The 26150-nt window shown below is 39.9% G+C and overlaps 2 protein-coding genes across 4 annotated transcripts in view; one reads left to right on the plus strand and one right to left on the minus strand.

Annotated features, from left to right (window-relative positions):
• Positions 1 to 65: 65 nt before the first annotated feature.
• On the minus strand, positions 66 to 22611 carry mars1 (methionyl-tRNA synthetase 1). 2 transcript variants are annotated; one of them, XM_033626750.2, is made up of 22 exons: positions 22300 to 22611; positions 18703 to 18793; positions 17035 to 17113; positions 16555 to 16686; positions 14912 to 14987; positions 14511 to 14695; positions 12486 to 12595; positions 12091 to 12207; positions 11476 to 11679; positions 9640 to 9841; positions 9464 to 9538; positions 9015 to 9185; positions 8408 to 8503; positions 6024 to 6141; positions 5607 to 5820; positions 4030 to 4161; positions 3297 to 3401; positions 2806 to 3001; positions 2075 to 2146; positions 1754 to 1780; positions 1304 to 1450; positions 66 to 679 (listed from the first exon to the last, which is right to left on the minus strand). In XM_033626750.2, exons 1-22 carry the CDS (start codon positions 22400 to 22402, stop codon positions 530 to 532), a joined length of 2802 nt encoding a protein of 933 aa, XP_033482641.2. In that variant the 5' UTR covers positions 22403 to 22611; the 3' UTR covers positions 66 to 529. The 2 variants fall into 2 exon arrangements, with proteins under 2 accessions (XP_033482641.2, XP_033482642.2); XM_033626751.2 differs by lacking the exon at positions 1754 to 1780.
• Positions 22612 to 22966: 355 nt separating this feature from the next.
• The window catches only part of arhgap9 (Rho GTPase activating protein 9), a 67805-nt gene continuing 64621 nt past the window's right edge, over positions 22967 to 26150 (plus strand). For both annotated transcript variants that reach the window (XM_033627152.2, XM_033627155.2), the window contains exon 1: positions 22967 to 23105. The gene's annotated coding sequence lies outside the window, so the exon portion shown is untranslated. The remainder of the gene's footprint in view (positions 23106 to 26150) is intronic.

The following is a 26150-nucleotide window of genomic DNA, read 5'->3' on the forward strand; positions in this document are numbered from 1 at the left end:
CGATTCTTTTAAATGTAAAAAAAAGGAGCAAACTGGAGGCAATTGAGAAAGGGGGAGAGGAAAGACAATTTTAAACTGAACTTAATCAATTTATTTTCTGGATCCAAAAAGGTATTTGTAGCAAATGGGAAAAAAAAACAATTTTCCAGAGGATATAAAAAACATCTTTAAATGCGCAACACACCTTCCAACACTAATATCGTATGCTGACTTTATCACAGGGAGAGTATAAAATCAGTTTCTTTTGGTGTAGGGATTTGGAGAAATCCCTCCATTCTGTAGCTGTATTCATTTGACTCTCTCTTTGTGTGTTTTCATTTCCCCGTCGGCCTATCCAGCATTTCATTAGTCCTCAGTGCCAATACCACATTGTCTTAGATCCTGTCACGGCTTTGCCTTAAGCTAATACCCTCATCTCTTTCTTAGTGTACATCTTGTTCCCATTCTCCTCAATCATACCTCAACCCATTCTACCCTTCTCTTCCTCTCACTAACCTGGATCATTTTGCTTTCATTTTTTTTCTCTGCCTCACTTCTTCTTGCCCTTCTGAGGTGCAGGCTCAGGGCTCTTCCCCTCAGCCAGAGCCAGCTGCTTCTTGAGGTTCAAAAGTTGGGCCACCTCTGCTGTGATCACGGCCTTCTCCGCCTTCTGGGCTTTGAGTGCTCGCACCTTTTCCCCCTGTGATAGATAAAATGACACGGTTTAATCGATTGCTCACACCTGAATTTATGCTTGATTAAACAATTCAGTGTTCTAAGGACAAACAGGTTGGCGGCTCTCTTGTCAAATAGTAAGCGATTAATTGAGGAAATTTCTAAGTTGGTAATTTTACGCGTCTGTCGAGAATTTAGCATTTGGTTCCCCAAAAATTTAACCGCCGCATTAATAGTTACATGTACTAGGTAAAAAATCAAAAATAATACATCTGGAGATAAAATAAATTTGATCAATTAATTACAAACACAAGCATTACCAGATACATTTCCAAACAGAGAAACTGATTAGATGTAGGGTTAGAAATTAGCCACTATTTATTTTGGCGGCCAGTGGTTGGTTGCGGATGTGATTTGATTTTTGGAGGGATCGCATTCACTCCTTACGGATGCTGATATCTGTTCTGTTATTCTCATTATAAGAAGATTATTTTAAAGACAAAACAATGCAATTAAAATGAAGTTATTGAAAGAAAAAAAAATAGCTTATCGTGCTGCTTTAATGAGACTCTTGATTCTTAGTCTTAAAATGTGAGAATGGTGTTCACAGATAGCTCAACAGTGTGTTGCCATTAGCCAGCACTCTCACCTGCTCAGCCACAGCCAGTGTGAGCTGCTTGGCTTTTTCTGGGTCCACTCCATTCACCGTCGCCACCTCAGCAGCGACGGCAGCAGCAGGAGCAACAGGAGCTGGCACAGCGGCAGGCTGAGTGCTGCCAGCGCGCTGAGCTGTTGTCTGAGGGTGGAAACAGACAGATGAAGATGTTTGAATCTGAACCGTTTTGATGGTTATTATTTCTGGAGATGACTTAACTTCATTTCAGACAATAACACTCATCACTCAAAATGTCGATGGGATTTTATGAGTCATGAAGTGTGAATGGACGGTGAATCACACTGGACACACAGGGATGAGTTGAAATTCAAAATCCTAGGACGTTAGATTAGCCGCTAGTGTTAGTGAAGGCATGCGGTAATCAATATTGACACAGCATAAACAGTGTGGACGGGGTCCTCACAAACAAATACCGCTCGATACCTTTTTTTTAGGTGGTTCATCTTCAGGCTAGAGGCAAGCGGTTGAAGAGAAGGTTTAGAGAGGGATTATTTTTATCTATATGATGGAACACGTAATACATAATTTAGAAACATTTATAGTGCGTTTGCTCTGCATCATGTTTCAAAGACAGATACTGGAATTACAAATTCTTATTTGGGGCGACAGTCTGACAGAGGCCCGTGAACGGCAACGCATTATCAAGTCTTTCTTATTTCATTATTCATAAATAGTCAATCTATATTACTACAAGACCTGACTGAACCCATACACAGACCATTAAGCAGCATAAACATCAAATACCTGCTGTCCACCAAATCTCTTCTTCAAAGCCTCTATTTGGTCCGACTCGAGTTTCTGGAACAACGGACTGACCTGGGAATAAAAGGGGTTGTGCGGGGGGGAACAAAAAAAAGGTAGAAATTCAGAAAAATATATGCACGAATATTTAAAAAAGTTTGCAATTGTGGATCCAGCCCAAGGCCAGTGTAGCTGGAAAATTTAACCTGCAGGCTCTGTGCTTGTCTTTGAACAAAGAGGATTATGCAAGTAAGTACGTAGATAACCATGTATGAGAAATGTGCAGAGTTTCCATCATGATCACCACTCTTCAGTGCGGCGTTACCCGCTTTGTCAGAGACGTTGTGTGCACATGAGTGTATGGTGCATTTGTGTGACATTAGACCAGTGTCGTCTGCTGCTCCTCGTCTGGAGACCTCAGTCACGACTCACTATATAGCCTTGGAGATCGAATGCAGCGTTGGCAGGCTGCTGCAGTCACAGGTCACAACAATTAAGCCTGAAGGGACAAGTGGCCTGAGAGAAACTTGCTGTCCGAAGGCTGAGGCCTCAGAACACCGTCTAGGCTATTATTCTCGAGTGTGTGTATGTGTGTGTTCAGACGACTACAATGTCCTCCAGAGCCTCGAAATATTGACAGACTGTTGCATCCTCATTGTATCACCCAGCGTCAACATACAGATGGTTCCACAGGTTTTGTGTGTAGCGTGTGTACTTTCTCAGGTCGTACTCACAGTACCGATGTGGTGGCCGGCACTCAGGGAACATACAAAGGAGCCTGTGCCTTGCAACATGGTATTGACGCAAGACTGAGGGGCATTGAGTTGATCCCTGATGGTTTGGCTGACCGTTGGCATGTATGGCAGCAGCATCACTGACAGCAAGCAGGCGATATTCACAGACACACCGGTCACTGTGCCTGCACGCTGCCTGGAGAGGAGAGACGGAAATCAGTCAGTGAGACAGATCGGGAATTTAAACGTTTTGGTTACGATGTTCAGAAACAACACTGCTCCTCTATTTGGCTGTTCATACACACGTTTTTTTCTTTTAAGAATCAATTATGAAAATTAAAATTAAGTTTCCTGTGCTCAGAGATGAATGTGTGTGAATCAAGGAGCCTTTTTAATATAAAATGAGAATTTACACATTTCCGACACAGATCTATCTCCCTTGTAAAACTACAGAGGTACAGATTGTGTTCAGCTGGTCAAGGCTTTCTCACCTTTCCGTGTCTGTTCCCTTGATCTTTTTCCAGGGTTCATTGACCTGAATGTACTGGTTGCCATGGCGAGAGATGTTCAGGATGTGTCTCAGAGCATCGCGGATTCTGGAGGAACATTTCAGAGAAATCTGATGAGAGCATGACCCATTAAACAACATCTACTTCAGCAGAAGTCCAAATATGAGTTAAACTACGAGAGTGTTTTACTTTTAGTGTCGAGATACACCTCAAGATGATACAATTACCAATCAATTAAACTATTAAATGAACTGCCAACTAATCTGATAATCAATTAAGTGGTCTGAAAAACCTTTTCAAAATCAAAATCCTTTGATTCCAGCTTCTTAAATGTGAATATCTCCTGGTTTCTTTTCTCCTCTATGACAGTAAACTGAATATCTTCGGGTTGTGGACAAAACAAGACATTTGACGACATCATCTTGGGCTTTTGGAAACACTGTTCGACATTTTTCACAATGTTCTGACATTTTAAAACCCAAACAACTGACTGATTAATTGAGAAAATAATTGGCAGAATTATACACAATGAAAATAATCGTTAGCTGCAGCCATATTACAGATCTACGAGTAGTGTTGTAAAACTAAACTGACAATTCACTGATACATTTTCAAATTTTAACCACTTTAAATCACTGCACGCATTTGCTTCTTAAAAATCACATCAATTAAATTGATAACCCTCTTGACGGGTATGTGAGTTGAATAGTCTTACTTGACTTTGTCCATGAGCTGGATGTACTGCTGCAGCTCCCAGCCCACCAGAGCCAGGAGCTTCTTATCTTCCTGCTGTAGCTCCATCGCAGGCACACAGCCCTCAAAGAACTTAGAGACAAACATGCCAGCTCTAGAAGAGAGAGGGAGAGGGGGGTTTAACAGGACAGATGTAAAAAAAAATATGGGGGTCAGGGAAAAATGTGGGAACGGAGCGAGAAAGGCAGTGAGAGGAAGAGGGAAAGAGAGAGCAAAACGAGCGAAGGGCACGTTACTTGACTTGCTAATTGTTTATAAATTATAGATTTTGTTGCCAGATGTAATTCAGTGCTCTGCTCGTGTAAACTAACACAACGTTGTGCTGCATTGAGCCTCGTCACGGCTCCTTCATCGCCTCTACATTGTAGCTGTGTCTGCAGCCAGTGATTTTTAAAAACGAGTTTTATGTGTACATCAGGAAAAGATGTTGGTAGTGAGAACGCTTTTGTCATGTCTGATGCAACAGACTGTTCTATATTTTACACATCTCTCAGCCTCTGAGGAAGGTCTGCCAGACCACTGTCACATTCACAATGAACTGTGATTTTGATGTGTGAGCGTGAACTTTGTGTGACCTGCATTCTTAATTTGTTTGAGTCCGTTAATTAGCGAAACTGCCAAACCCTTGAGGTTTTTTCATCCTGTGAAAATAAAGAATATTCTTGCTGTTGGAATAACTGAATCATCCTAATCAATAAAGTCATATTTGCTGCTGGTAAATATTAACTAAGGATTTGCCCATTTCGGTTTGTCAGGCTGATTATTTGTGAAATTGTCGACAGACAGCTTCAACTGAACGGCGATTAGCTGGAACACCGCAGCCAAGAATCGTTTATGAATCTGAAAAGGCGGGCGTGAGATGGACACACTGTTGCTAATGATGTTTTGTGACTGGATCCAGGCAAGGACAGAATTTCTTTTCTGAAGCAGAATACTTTCTACCTCCAACACCTTAGGCTGGATGCAATCTACAAGATATTTTTGAACCAATTAGGCATCAACGTTGCTGCCCGAGACCAATTTTGAAGATCAAGGTACTGTGAAAAAAAGCTGCTGAGAAAAATCTTTGATGTGGGATTTAACCCTGATCTTTTAAAAATCATTTGAGGCGATGTAATTGGGGCTAAATTACGCCATCCCAAACAAATTAAGAAACTAGGGTGAGCCTCTTGTAATAGTTCCAGCAGAGTTTTTTTTCAATGAGTACAACAATCCGAAAACTTAGTTGTTAATTGGACTGGATGACAGTTTTGCTGCGCATTTACTTTTTGAGTGAAACTTATTATGTACAAAGTGTTCGCAACTTGAGGTGGATTGCCCCATTTTTTTATTTCACTGGTGACTGATCTCAACTGATCAAAACAATTTAAACAGAAAGAGAAACCGTAACATAGAAAATGTCCCACAGTTAGATGGCTGGGAGCATGAGGACACTGGTGCAGGTGACCTTGTGAGGGTCATTGGGAATTCTGATGTAAATCCTGCTAATCACATATAGGACACAGGAATTCATTTTTAAAACATGAAACTGTTAACAACCTGTTGATGAAGTTGCCCAAGTTGTTGAGCAGCTCAGAGTTGTTCTTCAGAGCCATGTCAGCCCAGGAGAAGGCTGAATCTTGTCCCTCTGGACGCACATACAGGAGGTAGAACCGCCACACATCAGACGGGATGCCTGTGTCCTGGGCCATGTCCCCAAACACACCCACACCTCGGCTCTTGGAGAACTTGGTGTCCTCATAGTTCAGATACTCTGTGGGGTAGTTGCAGCATAAGTTACTGTCAAACCTGAACCTTAATGTCCAGTGTGAATGTGATCAATCATGATGTGCGTGTTGCATAACTGCCAAACAGAGAGAATCCATGTTAAGATCTGTTGTGAATCCCAGTTTATCTAATTATATAACACATAAATGATTAAACTGGTGAAATCAGTCAGTTTAAGTAAGTGCTTACCAGTGGCAACGAGGTGGTTGACCAGAGTGTAGTTGTCCTGAGCTCCCAGTAGGGAGCAGGGAAACACCACACTGTGGAACGGCACATTGTCTTTGGCCATGAAGTTGTACAGCTCCACCTGGTGGCAGAGACACAACACTGCACTGTGAGGATGACATCATATTAGATCATCATGAGATCATCCAGTTCAAAGAGGACTTATCAGCTCTCCCCAACCCCCATCTCTCTCCCTCTATGCAAACACAGGCCATCACACACACACACACACACACACACACACATATAACAGAAGCTCTGGGGTTTCAGATGGAGAGATGAGATGAGTCAGTGAGAGTGAGCAAGAAATGTTGGATTTTGTTTTTTATCTATAGGATTTTTTTAAGAACTTGCAGTCAAGGAGGAAACAGACCTGTTTTTTTGCTTTAACTTATCATTCTGAAGTAAATGTTCATTGCGCAATGTAATGGCTATGTAGTAATGACATCATCTACATTTAGATTGGGTCCCTGTAAGCCTCGCTTCCACCGTGCAATTCTGTCTGCCACCAGGTTCGATTTCCTGGGAAAATGAAGGCTCAATTTACGGCACAAAAAAAGTGTGTCACCGATTGTGCAACCAAAACAGGAAGAGGATAGCACTTTTGTTTTCCCCTGTAGTTATCGATAGCTATCCTTAGCTACCAAAGAGTATCAATGGAAGTTCTTTGCACTTACGATCCCCAGTAATTGAAATGCTGGACTCTGGAACTAGAGATGTTGTGATACCATTTTTTCCTTCCAGATACTGATTCTGATATCTGAACTTGTGTATCCGTCAATACTGACTGCTGACCTGATACCACTGTGTTAAAAAAAAAAACTTCTCATCCTGTATGGATGTGATACAATTTCTATCATTGCTATATGGCATGGCTCAGGTTAAACCCTTTGTAAAACATGGACAAAGACGTACAGAGAATGAACACCATAAAACATTCTTTTACTATCTAATTTGGCTGTCAGTCATGATAAAAAATAAGATTTTAGGAATGAATAACGATTCCTTAAAAAGCTTTAATTGCAGCAACAATTTCATAAAATAAAAGACGTTCAAATAGTTCTGTCACAGTAGTGCATCCGCAACTTAATGTTACTGAAATCAATTCTTCTTCGTCTCTGAGACAGTAGTTGCCAGGGGTTGTACAGCTCAACTTGCTGTGTAGGCTGGTGTTTTAGAGCGGTGAAGAATAATTCAGTTCCGGGAAAACTGCCATTTTATTTAGGTGTGAAACTACTTCACAGTTTATTAATAAATTTTGTGGTATTAGACTGGTGTATAGACTTGTGTACCTGCAATACCAGATCCAGCTTTTTAGGCATTTCTTTTTAGGCAGAGGCACTTCCCGAACTGGTATCGGTATTAAACTTGAAAAGTTGTCCGTCTCGACTTTGAATAAAGAACAATCTAGCAAACTAACACACCTGCTACTGTATGTGTGGGTGGCTGAGCTTTAAATATCATCTCATACTTACACACATGTCAAGTAGTTCCCCATTTCTAAGTAAAGCAGATGACAGCACCATGAAAAACAAATATGAAGACTGTACAAACTATGATGACTTAAGAGAGTTAATGTTCAGTGAAATGGCTCCTTCTGGACATGCTTTGTCATATTTTGTCCTTTCTTTATTATCATTCTGTGTATAGTTATGTATTTTGTACAAGAAAAGAGGATACATGTGTTCTTTTTTAATTAGCAGTTATTTTCATTTCTTTTTTCAGTGTTACACAGCACATGCCTTTGTAATTGACCCACAAACTTGGTCTTACACAATGATGATCTGGTTATATACAAAGCTTTTGTTGCTTTGCCCTATTTTCATTCCTTTTAATGCTGTCTGAAAATATGTACGCTGGACTCTGGTTCTGGCTTGCTTTGATTTTATGGCATCTTGTAAGCCCATGCAGGCTGGGCATAGCTGCATAACACAATAAAAAAGAATGTATTCATTTATTCATTCATATCAGGACAACCTATGGTACACTGATAATGCTGAGACTTTTATCACAGAGGGGAGGAATCTAGAAATAAATGGCAGCCACAAAGCACAAAGAGCCGTACTGCCTTCCACACATTATACGTGTGTACATTGTAGCTGTGGATACAAAACTGATTGTGCATTTCATTCATAATTAAAGAGGTTATGTCTGTTTCACATTAGTGTTATATGGGGCTAGGAATTTCACCGTGCAGAATACCAGATGGGGCAATGAAAAAAGCAATCAGATCCATTCTGTGTTATAAAAAGGACAAAAATCTGTGCCAAGCTCGTGCATCACTACTCTGCTCGGCTCATAACGTCTTAAATGTGTGTTAGGGAGAAGAGGTAGGAGGGGTAGGTTACCTGATGAGGATTCTTCCACCACTTTTCCCATTTGTCGGTGTAGTTGGCGGTGATGGACAGATAACCAATGGGGGCGTCAAACCACACGTAGAACACCTGCAGTGGCAGCAAGAGAGAGAGACTTACAGAAATGAATTACGGATCACATGAACCAAAAAAAAGGAGACGAAGATTAGGAGGAATGAGAACATCTTTAAGATGCACATTGTGACTTCAGTCCCTCATGTATTATTGTTTGGAGAAAGTTTTAGTTGAGTGTACTAAAAGAAGTGGTCATGTTCAAACATGTCAGACCTAGAGAATCTCCCAGTGTGCTACTGGAGAGCACTGCAGTATCATCAGTCACTGCAGAATTTGCAAACAGCTAATGAAGCGCATTGTCATTTTCAATGTTTAATTAGGAAGCTGACCTTAGATATTAAGTACTTGCATTCATTATCTTCTCAGCAGGTAATTTAGTTGAGCAGTAGGGCTTTGTTATGCTTTAATAAAGAAGAGGAAAACACAGAGTGCTGTGTGCATCTACTGTATGATAAAATAGAAACAAGGAAATAGCAAAATTTGATATGTGATTTTTTTGTTTTTACTGTAGATGACAATAGCAGACCTTCTCTTTAAAGTCAGGATGGGGCACTGGGGTTCCCCACTTCAGGTCCCTGGTGATGCAGCGAGGTTTAAGTCCATCTCTCAGCCAGGAGCGAGTGATCTGTTTGGCATTCGCTGTCCAGTCTCCTGTGCTGGTTGACTTGTCCAACCACTGCTCCAACTGAGGCTCTAGCTGCATGACAGAAAGAGCAAGAATGAATATGCTTACAAAAACACCACATGTCTTAACTCGTAACCACAGATCCAGACAGAGTAAAGCCGTTTATATAATAAAATAACCACAGGGATAACTGCTTTTCACAAGCTATCTGACTTCGAATTCTACTTACACTTGGTGTTTGTACTTTTCTAAACAGGCTAATTCTGTCTTGATCCCTGTGAGCAGAAAAGCACCGTCTAAACTGCAGAATGGGAAACCCAGGCGATTACAATGCAGTGTGAAAAGCATACCTTTGGCAGGTCCAGGAAAAGATGTTTGGAGGAGCGGATGACTGGAGTCTGCCTGCAGACCTTACACTGTGGTTCCTGAAGGGGACAGACATCAAAAATTATCAACCAGAAATGTTATGGCCATTGCTGCTACCATCATTCTCTTTCTAATAGTCTTATGGCAATAATCAACTCACCCTGAGCTCCACAGCATTGATCAGCCGCCCACATTTGTCACACTGGTCACCACGAGCTTCTGGGTATGTGCAGTGGGGGCAGATGCCTTCTACGAAGCGGTCAGCGAGGAAGCGCTTGCAGTGTTCACAGCGCAGTTGCTCCACCGTGTCCTCCACGAGGAAGCCATGCTTGTGGAGTCTCCAGAAAATATCCTGTGCGATCCTGAAAGGATAAGTGAGGACAAAGGTAGTTGAATGATATTCCTGTGGTTGTGTGCACAAGTACATTTTTTGTTTTTTTACCTGACATATGGAAATTAGCAGTTCATTAAACCGTGACCCTGTTTTTGTTTTAAAACCAAGATTAATACAGCTCCTCCCTACTGGCTGGAAAATGATGTAAGCTTTATGGATCAATATAGAAACTAGAGCAATATACAAGAAAAAGAAGATGAAGGGAAGAGTGTTGGTGTTGGTTTGGTAAAACAAAACATCAAGTACAACAAACCGAGCTGATGGTAATCTTTGGTGTTGGATTTGTAAATCTAAAATGTAAGACCAAACATCCAAAGCACTTTTCATGCATCAAGTCAAAAGTCTTTAATCTGTGGGCCTTTTTCACTTTTCAAAGAATATGGTTCTGGTGCATGGTGTTTGATGCCTTTTATGTTTTACTTATCAAAGCAAAGGCCACAAAACAAGAGTTTTCATCTTTGTAATCCTTAAGTCTCATCTTTACTGAAGAAAAAATGCCTCTCTTTTGTTTCCCATTTCTTCATTTATGTAGGTAAATCCACAAAGAAACCCGGTGTACAAACACATGTACAAAGACAAAATAATCTGACACTTTACCCATACACACACTGACAAGAAATTTCACCCACTGCATTGTTTTCATTGTTTCAGTAATTCCTTAGAGCAACAATCCATAACTTTGAAGCAATTAATTTCTCCTCCAGACTTCAGTTACCTCATCAATATTATAAAATAGATACTTTATAGCAGAATGTCCAATTTATTTTTCCTAGACTGACTCTGCCAATGCCTTTTATTTCTGCTGACTTCTTAAAAAGTTAAGTTGTAAAAAGTGACACTGTTTCTTGAATATATACATAACTATAATATCGCAATGAAGTCGAACCTCATCTGACTTCCTGAATCTACAGTTAAACACAAGCCTTGCCTCAGTTAATGGGTGTTGCACCAGTGTGTGACTAACTCGTAGGTCACAGGCATGCAAGAAAAACAAAGTTTTCTTCATAAATTCAACGTAACAAGGGGTGAGTAATTGATACAGAAATGGTCGTTTTGTGGATCAAGTATTCCTTCAACCAGCAATGTATCTGAAACTACAGTACCGTTCTCATGTGTCACACTTGTCACCTACGAGTTGGTCAAACACTGGTGCAATACTCGTCAACTAAGGCATTTTGTGGGTGAAATATTTCTGAAACTAATAGGGTTTATTTTGCATTTGGTAAAAATCAGAAATGTAAATGATGACCTAAATTCTACAATCATGCACAATAATCTCTGAGCTTAAGCAGAGTAGAATTTATGCATGTGAGGGCTAGACGTCCACACCACTATCTACTGCAAGATTACAGCAATCCTATGTTATGTAATTGTGTAGTAATCATATGGAAACGTGTGTGCCCCTTTATACCAAAGCCAAGCAATATCAGAACCACACAAACCAGGAGAGGATGAGCTCTGGATTATTACTGGAGAACTCTCTGTTTAGCTTCATCTCGTTGTTTACCTTTGATTATGATAAAAGAAAAGCCCCGTCTTTAATTTCTCACACAACTGTAGATTACATTTCTAACTGCAGCCTTCCTCCCTGCTTCCACTTACTCTGTCTGCTTCTCGGTTGTGGTTCTGCCAAAAAAGTCAAAGTCAATCTGGAACCACTTGTAGATGTTGGAGTGGATGGCGTGGTACTTGTTGCAGATCTGCTGTGGGGTCAGACCCTCCTCTCTGGCCTTGTTCTCTGTAGCTGTGCCATACTCGTCTGTGCCACATATAGACAGCACGTTCCAGCCTCGCAGACGGCCATACCTTAGAGGAGAAGATGCACGGAGTCAGTAAAGCAAGACACAAGGGAGATGGCAGGTGAGAGAACAATGTAGAGACAAAAAAAGAAATAAAACAAATATAAGGAGCATGAGAGAAATGATGATGGAGACTTACAGAGTGAATACAAGTGAGAGTAAGTGAGGAAGAAAGAACAACAAGAAGATGTAAGAATGGCCAGTTTGTGGGGACGAATATAATGGAAAGGTTTAATTGTAATGTTGGGAACACATTACAGGTTCACACATGCCTGTACATTACGTATGCACAAGACTGCTCTCATGTAAATGTTCTTAAAAATGTGCTTGGCATAGAGGTCAATATCTTTTTCATGATTATGAGTATATTGCTGGCACCTGCGTAAATAAAAAAAGGAATTACAAGATTAAATTCTACCTGCTGAAGACATCTGTGCTGAGGACGCAGCCAATGATGTTGCCCAGGTGGGGGACGTTGTTGACATAAGGCAAGGCACTGGTCACAAGCAGGTTTCGCTTTCCCTCCTGTGGCAAACTGAGCGGAAACAAACAGATCTGGGGTTTAATCTTCCTGTCTCATTACTCCTCAAGAGTTATATTGACTTCCTCTGGGTTACATTTCTACATGTTACAGCTCAACTGAATTTACTCTTCTGCTTCTGCTGGTAACATAGTTTGTGGGACTGTACCACAAGAAGATAATCTATGTGATCCCCACATAATCATATAACATCCTAAACTCCAAAATGTACTGTACACACTTATTATAAGTCACTCTGAGAGTATCTGCTTAAAGTCCTTTTTATTACTTACATGGGGTGCTGTCTGTCTGCAGCTGCCGGGCAGGCATTCAACCCTTTACTCCAGGTGAGAGCAGCTGCCTCCATCTCCTCCTCCGAAACCACACGATCACCTTCCTCACACTGGACAAACATTTAGATGTAGAGAATCATTAATTGGGATTTAAACACAGATCAGCTAGTAAGGTTAGTAATCTCCACAAGCAGATATTTGTATCTTAATCCTGGTGTTGCATTAACTTTAATTTGTTAAATAGTTTCACTGGCCAAAAATTCGTAATGGTACTTTGAGTATTTCCATTACCTATAAATAATTTCCAATGTTTTAAATTTTGATCAACAAATCAAAAGTTTATTGCCACAGAAAGCGGTGAAATGATAAAACAAGCTGTTCCATTAACAATTAATAATAAACTGGCTTTGGAGAATCACAAGGACTAAAGACTGAAATTAGCTCCATTTCAACATGATACTGACAGACTTAAGTATATGCAGAAAGTTGGTCTCGTGTTCAGTGTAAGTGACTTTAAAACTCTTTTTAAAGGGAGAGTTAGCCCCGAAAATCAAAAATACATATTTTCCTCTTACCTGTAGTGCTATTTATCAATCTTAATTGTTTTGGTGTGAGTTGCTGGGTGTTGGAGATATCGGCCATAGTGATATCTGCCTTCTTTCTGATATAGTGAAACTAGATGGTACTCCTTTTGTGGTGCTCAAAGTATCAAATAAATAAATTTGAAAAACTCTACAGCAATGTCGCCAACTGTATCACCAAGCAGAAGGAAGCGTGCATCTACCCATGGACAAGAGGCGCATGCTCGTGACAGCAGGAGATACAAACATTAATGGTGTCCCTCTCAGCCTGGGCTGTAACATGAAATAGCTCAGTGGTGCTAGGTGAGCTAGCAGGGGTAGTTCTGTAAAAGTAAAACAGTTCCTGCATGAAACTGCTCACAACAAGGTCTGTGGATTATCTTGAGTAACTGGGTCATGATTTCTGGAAGGAGGCATTGCTGATGAGTTTTTCAAATGCATTTTTTTTGGTGCAATGAGCACCACAAGCCAAGTGCCATCTAGTTCCATTATATTGGAGAGAAGGCAGACATCTCTACAGCCGAACATTCCAACACTCACACCAAAACAATCTAGACTGATGTACAGTATGTAAAAGGAAAATGTGCATGTCTGATTGGGATGAACTATCTTTAATAAACTATTTCTTGTTATGGTTATGAATCAAGTTCACAAATCTTTGATGAACCAAATAATCAAACTGTATGATTAACACTGTGTGATGTTTTTTGGTGTAGTGTTTCCTTCTCTGGCAGGAGCAATTTTTATCAAGACATGCCCACTCACAAAGCTACCATATCAACAAAACACAAAAATACATTCAACTGTTCAGTGTCAGGTTTTTTTTAGAACTGTATCACCAACTCCAACCTGACGTTTTGACCTCTAACCCAAGGCCTGAAGCTACAGCATTTATCATTCTGATATACACACACTACAACTTCCACTGACAAGGAGCTGTAACTGCTGCTGCTAAAATTTGATTGACACCTGTTCAAATCCTCCCATGCTTGAACAAGAAGGAGAACACAGGACTTAAGAAATAGTGATGTAACGTCTATATGCTGTATGTTCTTTATCCTAACACGGGTGTTAATGTAGCTTTCAGGCTACAGCCACGTTAACTCTCACACGGAGAGAGCCCTGCTTAGTTTAAGTGAGGTGAATTCAATCCTGGCAACCCTTTGAATGCTTTAACTTTCCAGCTCAAAGCTCCAGTGAAGTAAAGACAAAATGTGGGAAAGGAAGCGTGTGACAGTACATGTGTCTTGTAAGGTGTTGTTTGGGTTAGTGCATCTATAGCTCTACGAAAATAAAAAAGACATTTTCTTGGAAACCACACAGAGAGCACATGTTCCCTGAGGCAAAAGCACAAGTGTAGTTAAACACTGAAGCACTTCTGAATGCTTTTTGTTCTGTATAAATGCTTTAAGTCTAATAGTTATCCTGATGATGTGGCTGATACCTCAGCAGGGTTGCCATTGCATGGCTGTGTGTCTCGGCACTGGCTGCTCTGAGGGGCAGGCTGCCTCTGCATGTAGCTCTTCATGCCCTGCAGGCCTTTGCCCTGCAGCACTTTCTGAGCAGCCGACTGGCAAGTGTGCATAACAGCCCCACGGTCAAACCAAGCTTTCACAGACGTGCGTTCACCTGTAAAATGGAAAAGAGGGAGGGAAATGGTAGGGGGAGAAAGGGGGGAGAGAAGGGGGAGGGCAGACAGAGAAAGTGAATGGTTGCAGTAAGGTCCATTTTAACATAGAGATAAAAAAAATGTGAATAAGACATTTAAAAATTAAAAAAAAAGCGAAAAACTTGAGGCGTATGTGTGACCACTAACAAAGTATTAATAGTTTTATCACTACTTACCCAGTGCTAGTGAAGAGTCAGATAAAACGGGGTACAGCGCAGCCCACAAAACAACATCAGCAACTGAAACAGTTTCCTGAAACACAGCAAAGGGTGAAGGGTAAGTTTGATATTTTTCAACCTTGACTCTATTTTCTCATATTTACGTGTCAAAGTGAATAACGAGAACAACAGTTTTTGAAACTGGTCCAGTATTGAGCATTAGGGCTGCAGCCAGCAGCAGTAAAACAGGCTGCAATATAACAACGACATGTTTGCTTCGTCAATGTGTGTGACTGAAAGTGCTTATTTTTGCCACTGACAGGCTTAGATTATTATTCTTAGTGTCTGACAAGTTATGGAAAGGATCCCTACAGAGTCGGACCTTTTTGTTGAAGAGTATGATCCTTGTTGTTTAACCTGAAACAGCCCAAAAAGCTATCACTAATCCCATCAGACTCCATTTAAATAAACAGTAATTTTAATCATTGGAAAAACACTCTCCATTCAAAGTCGACAGAAATAAATACAATTTACAAAATTGTCTTAATTTGTCTCTCCAACAATTAAAATAAACCCTTAACTCATCCAGTTAGATGTGAAAATATACTGGCTCTGTACACTCTAAATTTAATGTTTTTTTAAATGCAGTCTGGTAGAATTGGCAAAGGCAGTTTCTGATATGTTTCTGGTTAAACTATGAGAATCTTACTCTAACTAAATGTCTATCACTGTAAGGATCCTGTCCGGAGCCTGTCAGAGCCTGCTGCAGCACTCTTGCTTAATACTGGACCCATTTCAAAAATTGTTGTCACCATTAGTCACTTAGACACACAAACATGGAAACAAAAGCCCCCTGGTTGGAAAATACTAAACTTTCCCTTTAATAAACATAATGTTTTTAAGCAATTACCGCGGACTAATCCTGAACTTGGCATGTGTCATTTCCTGTCATCCCATCAAATAAACCGAAATGTTTGTTGTTTTGAAAGCCCTAAACAATACAGAAGAGGGATATACTCACCCCCCTGTGATTTTCTACATACAGACTTACCACGAGAAAGACTATTTTCAGCATGACTGTTTTGTGCTCTTGCATCTCACTATATAAGGACTGCTGTTACAGCCTCACTGTGTGTGCTTACCACAGTTTTTCTTGTGCTTTACACAGGGCTCCTCCAAGCCATGCCAATCACCAAGAGACTGAACAAAACATATTTCTGTACACATGAAATGTATGACAGACGCAGATGACTTGTTGCCACAGGGGCTGCATATACCACAGAGAGCTGCTCCCCCACCCCCACCCCCACCCACTCAGACACATCTGCAACGTAAGGGAGCTCCTCCCCAGATAAATCTTTTTAACTTAAAAATGCATCACTAGCTCAGCATCAGCAGCTGAAAAAAAGACAAGAAGAAAAAGAAATGTTGCCGGAGGAGCCTGATGTGGCACAGAGGAGACGCTCAGTTTAGCTCGGCTGAGCTTCCACAGAGGCATCGTGAACTTTTGACTTGATCATATAATATATAGCCTGAAAAGGCCTTGTTTGAGTGAGTGTGTTTGTCTTTATCTTCTGTCAATTAGGAGCTATACATGGCGACTAAATGGGCACTGAAAAATTGAAAGTGCAGTCATTAAACAGGAGAAGTTGATGCTTTACCCCAGTTAAATATGGCATGTTCGCCTTGCTCAAGCTTTGCTCCAAGTAGTTTAGGGGCCCCTGGAGGACCTTGGACACCTCTGATCCTTTTCCCTGCAGCACTGCCATGTGAAGGGCCTGCAGCAGTGCAGGCTGCACACATAAGACAAAGGGAGATTAATTAGAATTGATTGAATGACATTAGATCAAGCAGCAAACCAAAGAAGCATGACCGAGGTTAAACAATTCATTTTCTTAAACCCTACAGAGCAAGCTGATAGATTTCTTCAGTACATTGTTCTTTTCAGAGCATGAGCTTTAATCATTTAGCTGCATGGATTTACGTCCCCGCTGGCAACACACTGATGAACAGTAAGAGGATTTTGCACAAGAGAATGTAGAAAAGCATGCACTGAAAATAGTTTGCATCTCAAAGAGGTTTAGTGTATTGTACAACAGATTACCAGCAAACTGAAAGGTCTGTTTTTACGGAGAGCTTACCTGAAGATCTGTGGCCTCCCATTCGAGCCACTGACTGCAAAGCTCACTGGATTCTTGTCCCTTTACTTCAAACAGGTATCTAAGGTGTTAAAAAGTGGAAAACGGAAGGAAGTTGTGTCAAAGAGTTGCATCTTACTTTGTTTCAAAAGGAAATTACTCATAAACACACCTAAAATATAGAAATCTGCAACACCTTCACCTTCAAGAGTTAGTTACAGTATGCCTCAAACTTTTATTGCTATATCATATTGTCAAACTAAACTATTAGCAGTTCAGTTCCCTGATATTGTTAGGGCCCACAACAATGGTTGTCAACCTTTTTTTGTGTCAAGGCCCCCTGAATTGATACACATTAGGTCATGGACCCCCATTTGAAGATTTCGATTCAGAGACCTCCATCTGAAGATTCTGATTGTTATATGATTAAGACCAGAATTCTACAGTTGTAACTACAGTTGAGGAGATAACCACACAGTAAGTGAAACCTATGATAAGAATAGTCACTCTTATGACTTCTACTACCACTGGGCTCACTTCTCCTGAATCAAATCGTGAAAATACTATTCACCATTTTTTGGGGACCCCTTGACGCCTTCAAAGACATCCTCGTTGAGAACCACTGGTTTATAATATAATCATAGCATTTTCAAATCACTACATTATCAGATCTGTCGGATTCATCACCAATTATATATTCTTTCATACACTTTCCATAACCGCTTATCCTGTTAGTGGTCGCGGGACGGGCAGGAGCCTATCCCAGCTGACATTGGGCGAGAGGCAGGGTACACCCTGGACAGGTCACCAGACTATTGCACTCACACTCACATTCACACCTACGGACAATTTAGAGTCACCAATTAACCTGCATGTCTTTGGAAATTTCAAAACTGACATTAAAATAGGAAACACGCTTTTGGCTGCTGAAAGGGTTAAAGAATCAGCAAAACTCTTGGCAAACTCACTCTTTTTTGGGTTCCTTTGTGATCATTCTCTCTGAATTCTGAGGTTTTTGCGGGTCTGTGAACGCACCACAGTCAGAACTCTTCATAAGTTTTACAGTTTTTATTTCAGCAGCAGTTTGCTGACTTTTAGTCCCGCAGAGGGATTAAGAAACAAACTGTTTGATTGTCAAACTCAAGACTTCCTTTCGATCAGTTTATGGTCAGATTGATCAGGTCTAATCAGCAAAAGAGAGCTCCAAAATAATCTAAATGTGGCGGCAAATGCTGATATTGTGGCGGTGCACCAAATTAAAGAATGTGTGGGAATCCCTGGTCTCATACTGCAGGCCCCTGAACTGAATCCAATCAACATCTTATTGTGTCAGACTTAGTTTGGATTCTTTGCTCTGATATCTGCAAATATCACATTGTTTTCTAAAGAAACAATGGGATGGGAGGAAAATTGTGATTTAAACATCTAGAGGTACATAACAATGCAGATGGATTTCATTTGCACAGGTTTTTAGGATCTCTATCCCAAGCAGTTAAAACAAAAACTATCTGCATGGTTAGATACTGATTGAGACAAGTCAAAATATATTTTTGTTGTTAAACTGACGCTTTAACAGTTCAGGTATCTGAAAATTTGCACAGAGGCAGTGATTATCAACCTCCGAATTAATGCCAACTTGGCATTGGCATTCATAAATGAGAGTCTACTGACCGGCAGATGGCATTAGAGCTGAAAAGGTGCAGTCCACTAGGCAGGAGCAGGGCTGGTAAGGCTGGACGGCTAAGGAAGGGCACCACTTTCTCTGAAGAAAGACAGAAATCACGTCACATTTATTTAGATCACACCAAATAAAATACATACAACAGCGGACAATATTATTATGTCGATTAGCATGTTTCTAGTTAGACTGGATTCTTCACCTGATAAAACGTGCTGAGACAAAATGTAAATCATCTTTCTACCGGCTGTGTCTTTAAAGAGAGAGTGAGAGACTGAGGGAATCTGCACCCATTAGGTCTAATTTATTTCAACACTTTTCTGGGCAGAGATTATATTTAAATTCAGCGCTGCATCTTCAAGGACAACCAATAACATGAGGCGCCTCAAATGCTTCAGGGATAATCCTGTGATCAAATTCTCAGCCTCAATACTTTACAAGTTACTAGAATAATCTATGATGAACACAAAGGTCACTTACAAGGTCAAGGATCCTCTTAATCTGGAATTTCTAACCACACGAGGGATGCTGAGAATACATTCTACTACATCCTTACTTTGATGAATACAATTTTTATATGCCACTGTGGCTCTAGGATTGGATACAGCAGGAATAATACTTACATTTTTTATTACATCCATCAAAACAAATGTGCAATATTTCAGACTTTGTGATGAATTGACTGAGAGATAACAAAAACAACAGATCATCTTATTCTGATCAAAACAGTACTTTATTGTTCAGATTTCGAACAAAACGCATACTGATTTGTATGATACTATGTACTTCCACCCCTAATACTGTTAATACACATAATATATCTCAGAGTACAGTCCACTTCATTCATACACTGAGGCTGTGTGCCAGATGGTCCTGGTTATTGATCTCAGTGATCCAGCTCCCACAGAAGACTAGCTCACATCTGGGACTTGAGAGAGTGAAGCCTCTTTCACATGCCTGAGACAATCACAACATAAGCCCAAAGCTGGGGTGTATTACCATTTAATTAGAATCTAATTCCTTTACAGAGCAGCATCTAGACGATGTTCCACAAGACAATGCATCTACTGAGCGGTACCCTAAAGTTGCAGTAGCAAGGGGATACCAGCCCATATGATCCAGCTATATTCTGTGTTGAAAGGGACAATAGACCATGTTTAACTCATAACTTAACTTAGCCTTGGAGGGACTACTGGTATTATAACAGCCTCTCCGTGGTCACAGACTAATCACATGACCATTAATGGACTCCCGTCTCTGGAGGGATGAGTAATTGAGTTGAAAGCAATATCATGATTGCCATACAGACTTTTGTCACTGTCAAAACACATTGTAGCAGGGCTTAGATGGCTCAATTTAAAGGCCGACCTGGATTTTCGTGACATAGGCATCCTCTCCTCTTTCTCTGTAAATAGGACAGCGTCTGCCTTGTTTGGTTGAACAAGATTTCAGGTCCTTCATTATTACCTCTGCCATGGAAGTTCAGTTTGTTTGTTTGTCAGCAGGATTACAGAAAAACTACTGGCCCAAATTTCATGACACTTGGTGGAAAGGTGTGACATGGGCCAAGGAAGGACCCATTAAATATTGGAGCAGATCTGAATTACTGGGCGGACACATAAATTATTTTTCGCTATTTCCAAGATGGGTCATTTGGCCTTAGTGGAGGTCTGCGCTCTACAAGTGCCTTTCTAGTCTATCACTGTTTTTTTGTTAGGTCAGGGTTAACAGTATAACACTGTATGCCAGATCAGATGTTGAAGTGAGACTGCAGTCAGCTTCATTGCTTTGAAGAAATATTTTCTATTCCCCCAAACCTGACAGACTGATTAAAGATTTTGATTTTTGAAAAATATGGTGGCTTTAAACAATGTTCAGTGTTGCACAAAACACCTCATACTATGTCCCTTTACAATTTAAGGCAATTTGAGTTTTTGAACTTGCTTGGTATTGACCCTGACCAGTAGTGGAACTACTAAGTAACGAAGTACATTTACTTAAACACTGTACTTATGTATTTTCTTTGACCTTTTACTTGTACTTCTAATATTATAATTTTTACTCCACTACATTTATCTGATACCGTTAGTGTCTACTTACTTTACACATTAAGAGTACTTATACAAATGTAATCAACAAATTAAGTATAATGAATAAATATGGTTAGAGATAAGACTTTATTGATAACTTGGGAAAATGTACCTGACAGCATAGTGTAAAAAATGGCTCTAACTTTACCAGCCACAACATCAAAGTGACAAACACAGAGCATAACTAATGAGAATCACATAATATAATATATTATTCTGAAACGGGCCACTCTGAGCACTCTACTTTTTGTACTTTAATTACATTTTACTGCTGATACTTTGTACTTTCAAGTAAACTTTTGAATGCAGGACTTTAGCCTACACTCAGATCTTAAAAAATATTTAACATATAAGATGATTCACAAATATAAAACCGACCTATGAACACTAATGTGCGTGTGTGCGTAAATTAATTTTTGCTTGAGAGTTTTGGGGTATAAATAATAATGCATTTTGTTTTGCTTGTTAGTGTTACTGTCATTGTATAAGATTAAGATTAAGTTCCACTGACTGTCACACACCTGAGTGTGTGAAATTTGTTCTCCACATTTGACCCATCCCCTGAGGGAGCGGTGAGCAGCAGCATCATGTGGTGATCTAACCTCCCAATTCCAGAGAACATTACAAAACATGTAATGTAAAAGGTGAAGTTGCAGGAGGCTAAGGACTCATCCTACACTTGTTTGGTCAGCAAAACTTCTTTTGGTTTGTCACTGCTTAAAAGTGATGACTTATTTCTCTTACTTGTGTTAGTTTGAGGCATATAAGTTGGAAAATGACTGAGATAAACTATATTTAACTGAACTTTTACTTGTAACAGAGCATTTCTACACTGTAATAGTGCTACTTTTCCTTAAGTAAAATGTCTAAGTTTAAGTACTTCCTCCACCTCTGGACCTGACTGAAATTAACAATACATGAATCTATGTATTGTTCCACAGATTTGTCTTCCCTGTAGTCATCTAAAAAGCAACAATAACCATCCCTAGTATATATATTAAATCACATTATTCCTGTAAAGATACTGGGTCAGAATTACCAGCATATTTGATTGTGTCTGTGTGACACAGCCCAACAACTTGACAACATAACCCAAACTAAGTGACGTTAAACCCGGACTATTCCAGGCATGAAAGGCGTATACTGTTCTATACTGTACAGGTAAAAGCCCAACACCTGTATACACTGCTACACAAAGGCTACATGAGGCTGTAGTAACAAACAGTACTAAAACAAGACAAACAAAGCAGTGATGTGCAGTAAGAGAGCTTTCTAGCTGCTTCTCAGATGCAGATAAGTTGTCAATCAGTGACTGACAGTTAGCAGTTGAACAGGGCTAAATTACAGCTAACGTTAGCTTGCTACTCCACAGTTACAACCGTCAGTTAACAGCACCGAAACTTCATTAAACCACAATTTCTATTTAATTAAGTGTTATCAGTCGACAATAGAGTTGGAGTAACAGAGTACGTTAATGATAAGCTTACTGTGCTGTCTTACCTTCGTGGTTGACATACTGGACGTCACACTGAACTCCAGTCACTTCTAACGCTGCTAACACCTTCAGGCAGTGCGGGTTGCCTTCACTGACGAAGAGCTTCATCTGGCCGTTGATACTCCGCTTTGCTGGGACTAATGGCGGCAATATATATTATACTTTAAAACAAGACACGTAGCTGCTGGTAGTAACTTTACCGGTGAGTGTGGTCCACACACGCTGATGCAAGAAGCATTGGACATTTACAAATGGCGGAGATGTAGTTTTGGAGCACTGTCTGAGGCGTTCACAGAAGCGGTAGCTAGCTGTTACATGGACCACACCTCCCATGAACCATTCTACATATCGTAACTTCAGTATGAATGAGATCTGATTGTTTTTGTTTCCTCCTTAGCACCGCCGGGCGGGATTGGTCTCTCCTGATGTGCACAGCATACCGGACGACGCTGTGTTATTGAGCGAGCGCACCTCAGAGCCAGCTGTAATCTCATTGGCTGTATGTAAAATAATATCGCGCGCTCGTAGCCAATCTTGAACCACTAAACGCTCACACAGCGCCAGCTATTTTTCATCCGCTTAAAGCGCCAGGAGGACGTATGATTATTGGCAGCACCGGGCAACTTAGTGCCTATTTATGACTGTTAATTTGTAAAAGTGCACGGCAGAGTTCTTCTCTGTGCTCCTATTTACCTAAATAATGTGAAGTTATCCATATTTGTATCCCTCCCTCGAGAAAAGGCACAACTCCTGCTCTCTCTGCAGTTCACTCCAAAAAAACTCACTAGAGCTGTCATCACGTCGCTGCAAGGTGAGTGATGTTGTGTACCTTAAATGCAAATATGAGATTTTTTTTCCTCATTGTATGGTCTGACAGTTTTCTGTCGTGAAATATCACATCATTTCAGGATATATCTACTGCAACATAAAGGGTCTCTATTGTTTAGTACCCCTACTGTGGTATTACTGCAACTATATAAACTGTGGTTTGGATTTTAAGGTAGTCATTAGACAAATCAAGTGAAATAGGATGTAAATTTATTGAGGTAAATACTTCAAAAAATTGTTCAAATTGTTAAATCACGGCATTTTATCATGTGTCACATCTGGTTATATGGGCACTTAAACTCATCACTCATCAGAAGCAACTCTTACCAATATGAATACGATTGTCACTATATATTTCAGCCATTAAGGCTTTTTACCCATTTTTTCCATTCTGTACATTTTTAGACCTTGAATATGCTTTATTTTTGAAAAATTCATTTTGTATTTTTTCATTTTAAAGCTGATTTAAACCTTCAAGTTTGTGCAAAAAAGTTGTATACCATTGTTGCAAATCTAATACATAGCAACACAACAAAAGTCCTGCCTCCACAAAGGGGCAATGTATTTAGCAATTACTAAAATAGCAAGCACACTTTTTCCAAAACAACTCATTTTCCACATCAGAGTGTCAAACCACATGCAGCCTTCACTGTCACAACCGCTTTAACTCAGCTGCACAAAAGCCACAAAGTGCTACAAACCCAACATGCACTTAAAACACTTTAACCTTGAACCATTTGTTGTGGAAAAACACTTTCCACTTTCCACACACTTCCCCCGCCCATGTATATGCATGCTTTCTGAATGGACTTAATTCTTTCTTTTAATGTATGTACACCTTGTCCTTCAGTGGATGCTGCATTCTCACATATGTCATCATCACAGTGGTGCACACTCCATGACCTCATTTTGGTCATGTCCACTTCCCAGTTATTAAATGTCACAGTGATAAGAATCGCTAATCTCAACACTTTACATATGACAGAGCTCCTGGCGTGCAGAAATATTTGCATGCATACAGCGAGCGAGTTTGAGCCCATGATTCTCAGAAAGTGCTTGGACGGGTTAACCACAGGGTGTGATGGAAACAGTTTGACACACTGCATTTTTGCTGTTTCATAATCTTTTCTTAAGTCCATGCAAAGCAGGAGATTTGCTCCCCTTTTCGCCAGCCTGTGACGACACAGGCTTGGAAGATTATTCTCCGGTTGCAACTTTTGCTGATTAAAAGTGCCCTGTACCATGTGCAGTATTAGCAGGAGGGTGACAAGTTCGCTGCAACTGCTGGCGTGCTTCACAGACTTGTTGTTGTGGAAGCAGTGTCAAAGACAGATTGAGAGACTTTTTCATTGTGGTGTGTTGTTAGTCAGATTATTCTGCCACTTGGGACATTTGAGAAAATCTGTGGTCTTTCTGGTGTGAGAGAATTGTGTGTGCTTGCATGCTATCAGCAATGGAGCAGCATAATACAGCAGCAGATGAGAAAGTGCAGCTCAACCTCATGTGACTTATCTGTTTTGTACTGTACAGACTAGGTGGCAGCCACAACACAACTGTCTCCCTGCTTGCAGTTTTGACAGATGGCCCTTCAAAATAAACTCCTACATCTGACAGATGGATTTTTTTTATTTTTTTATTTTATTTTTTTGTATTCCCGTGCTGGTTTGTCTCCTCAGATTGAATGTGTCTGATGAAGGTACTTAATTCTGTGTCTGTCTTGTCAATATGATACACATCATGATACAGGAGTTATGATTCGATATACTGCGATATTTGTGATAGTGTAAGCAAGGTGAGATATTAGGAAACCGTCATAGTGTAAAGAACACACCAACATGTGCTTAAAACAAGATTACTTTTATTACGTTACATCCAATCTGATAATAAATAAATAAATGATAGATAAATTAAATAAAGGTGCTTGCAGGATTCTTTACAATATAAACAAATTAAGAAAATAAAAATGGTAAAAATTGTAAATTAAAAATTGATTTGGTGTTTTTGAGAATCAATATAGATACAGCATAGTATTGCAATATTTTTGTGTGGCAATATCATATCGTCGCACAGTGCCAAGTATCGTTTTTTGATTATGTAAATAATCAAATATTATCAACATGAATTAAACTTTAGGTAGGCTACTAGAACAATATAGTCAATTGCTATTTCAGTCCTCTAGATAAATTCTGCTGCAAAAAAATGGCTGAAGTGAGATGAACAGACTGAAAACTTTATCTTATTAGATAAAAACAGATGTTGCCAAAGTTTTCCTTTGGAGACATAATTTACATTTGAAAAAAGGTAATAAATTGCAATATATTTTATACTCGATTGTACTGATATTATCTTACACCTCTACTTAACTTGTCAAAATTGTAAACTTTCTTTCAACTCTGGTCTCTCAACTCTTTCTGACCCCGTTTCTGTGTCAGGAGAAAAGTTCTCATGACCCAAAGTTGTCATGTGGTATACTTTCAAGAGCAAAGGGGCCCCAACAGGTTATATAAGAACTATGGTATATTCAAAACACACTCATTTATATAAATGATGTATTAAATACATCAGTATGTACACTGTGAAACTATTGCAGTCTAATACAACAGTCCTGCAATTAATAAAGGTGAGTCTATAATCAGCTTGTTGTTGCAACTGTTTCAGAGAGGTGGTGATTTAACTTTGTTGTCATTCTGTAGGCTGCAGTTTTTAGCGCTTAAACCGGGTCTCCTATTTACTCACCACTGTATTGTATATATAAAAGCAGCTTACCAGGTCACAACCACTGTACAGTACAGTAGCTCCACCTCCAACCACATCTGTGCTCCAATTTAATCCAGTTTAATCCCAACTTTTACTTTGAGTATCTGTGCAATGATTTGTGCTTTCTCTAGCTTGTACTGTGCAAAGGTATGAAACTAAAAACATCACCCAGAAACTGAGACAATGATAAATATTTTTGTCATACAGGCCTGAAACATTGCTCTCATTTGATAAGTGGCCACGCTTAACAGAATGAAACAAAGTTTGCGTC

This window comes from Epinephelus lanceolatus, chromosome 1 (genome assembly GCF_041903045.1).
Source record: "Epinephelus lanceolatus isolate andai-2023 chromosome 1, ASM4190304v1, whole genome shotgun sequence".
In the NCBI taxonomy this organism is placed as follows: Eukaryota; Metazoa; Chordata; class Actinopteri; order Perciformes; family Serranidae; genus Epinephelus; species Epinephelus lanceolatus.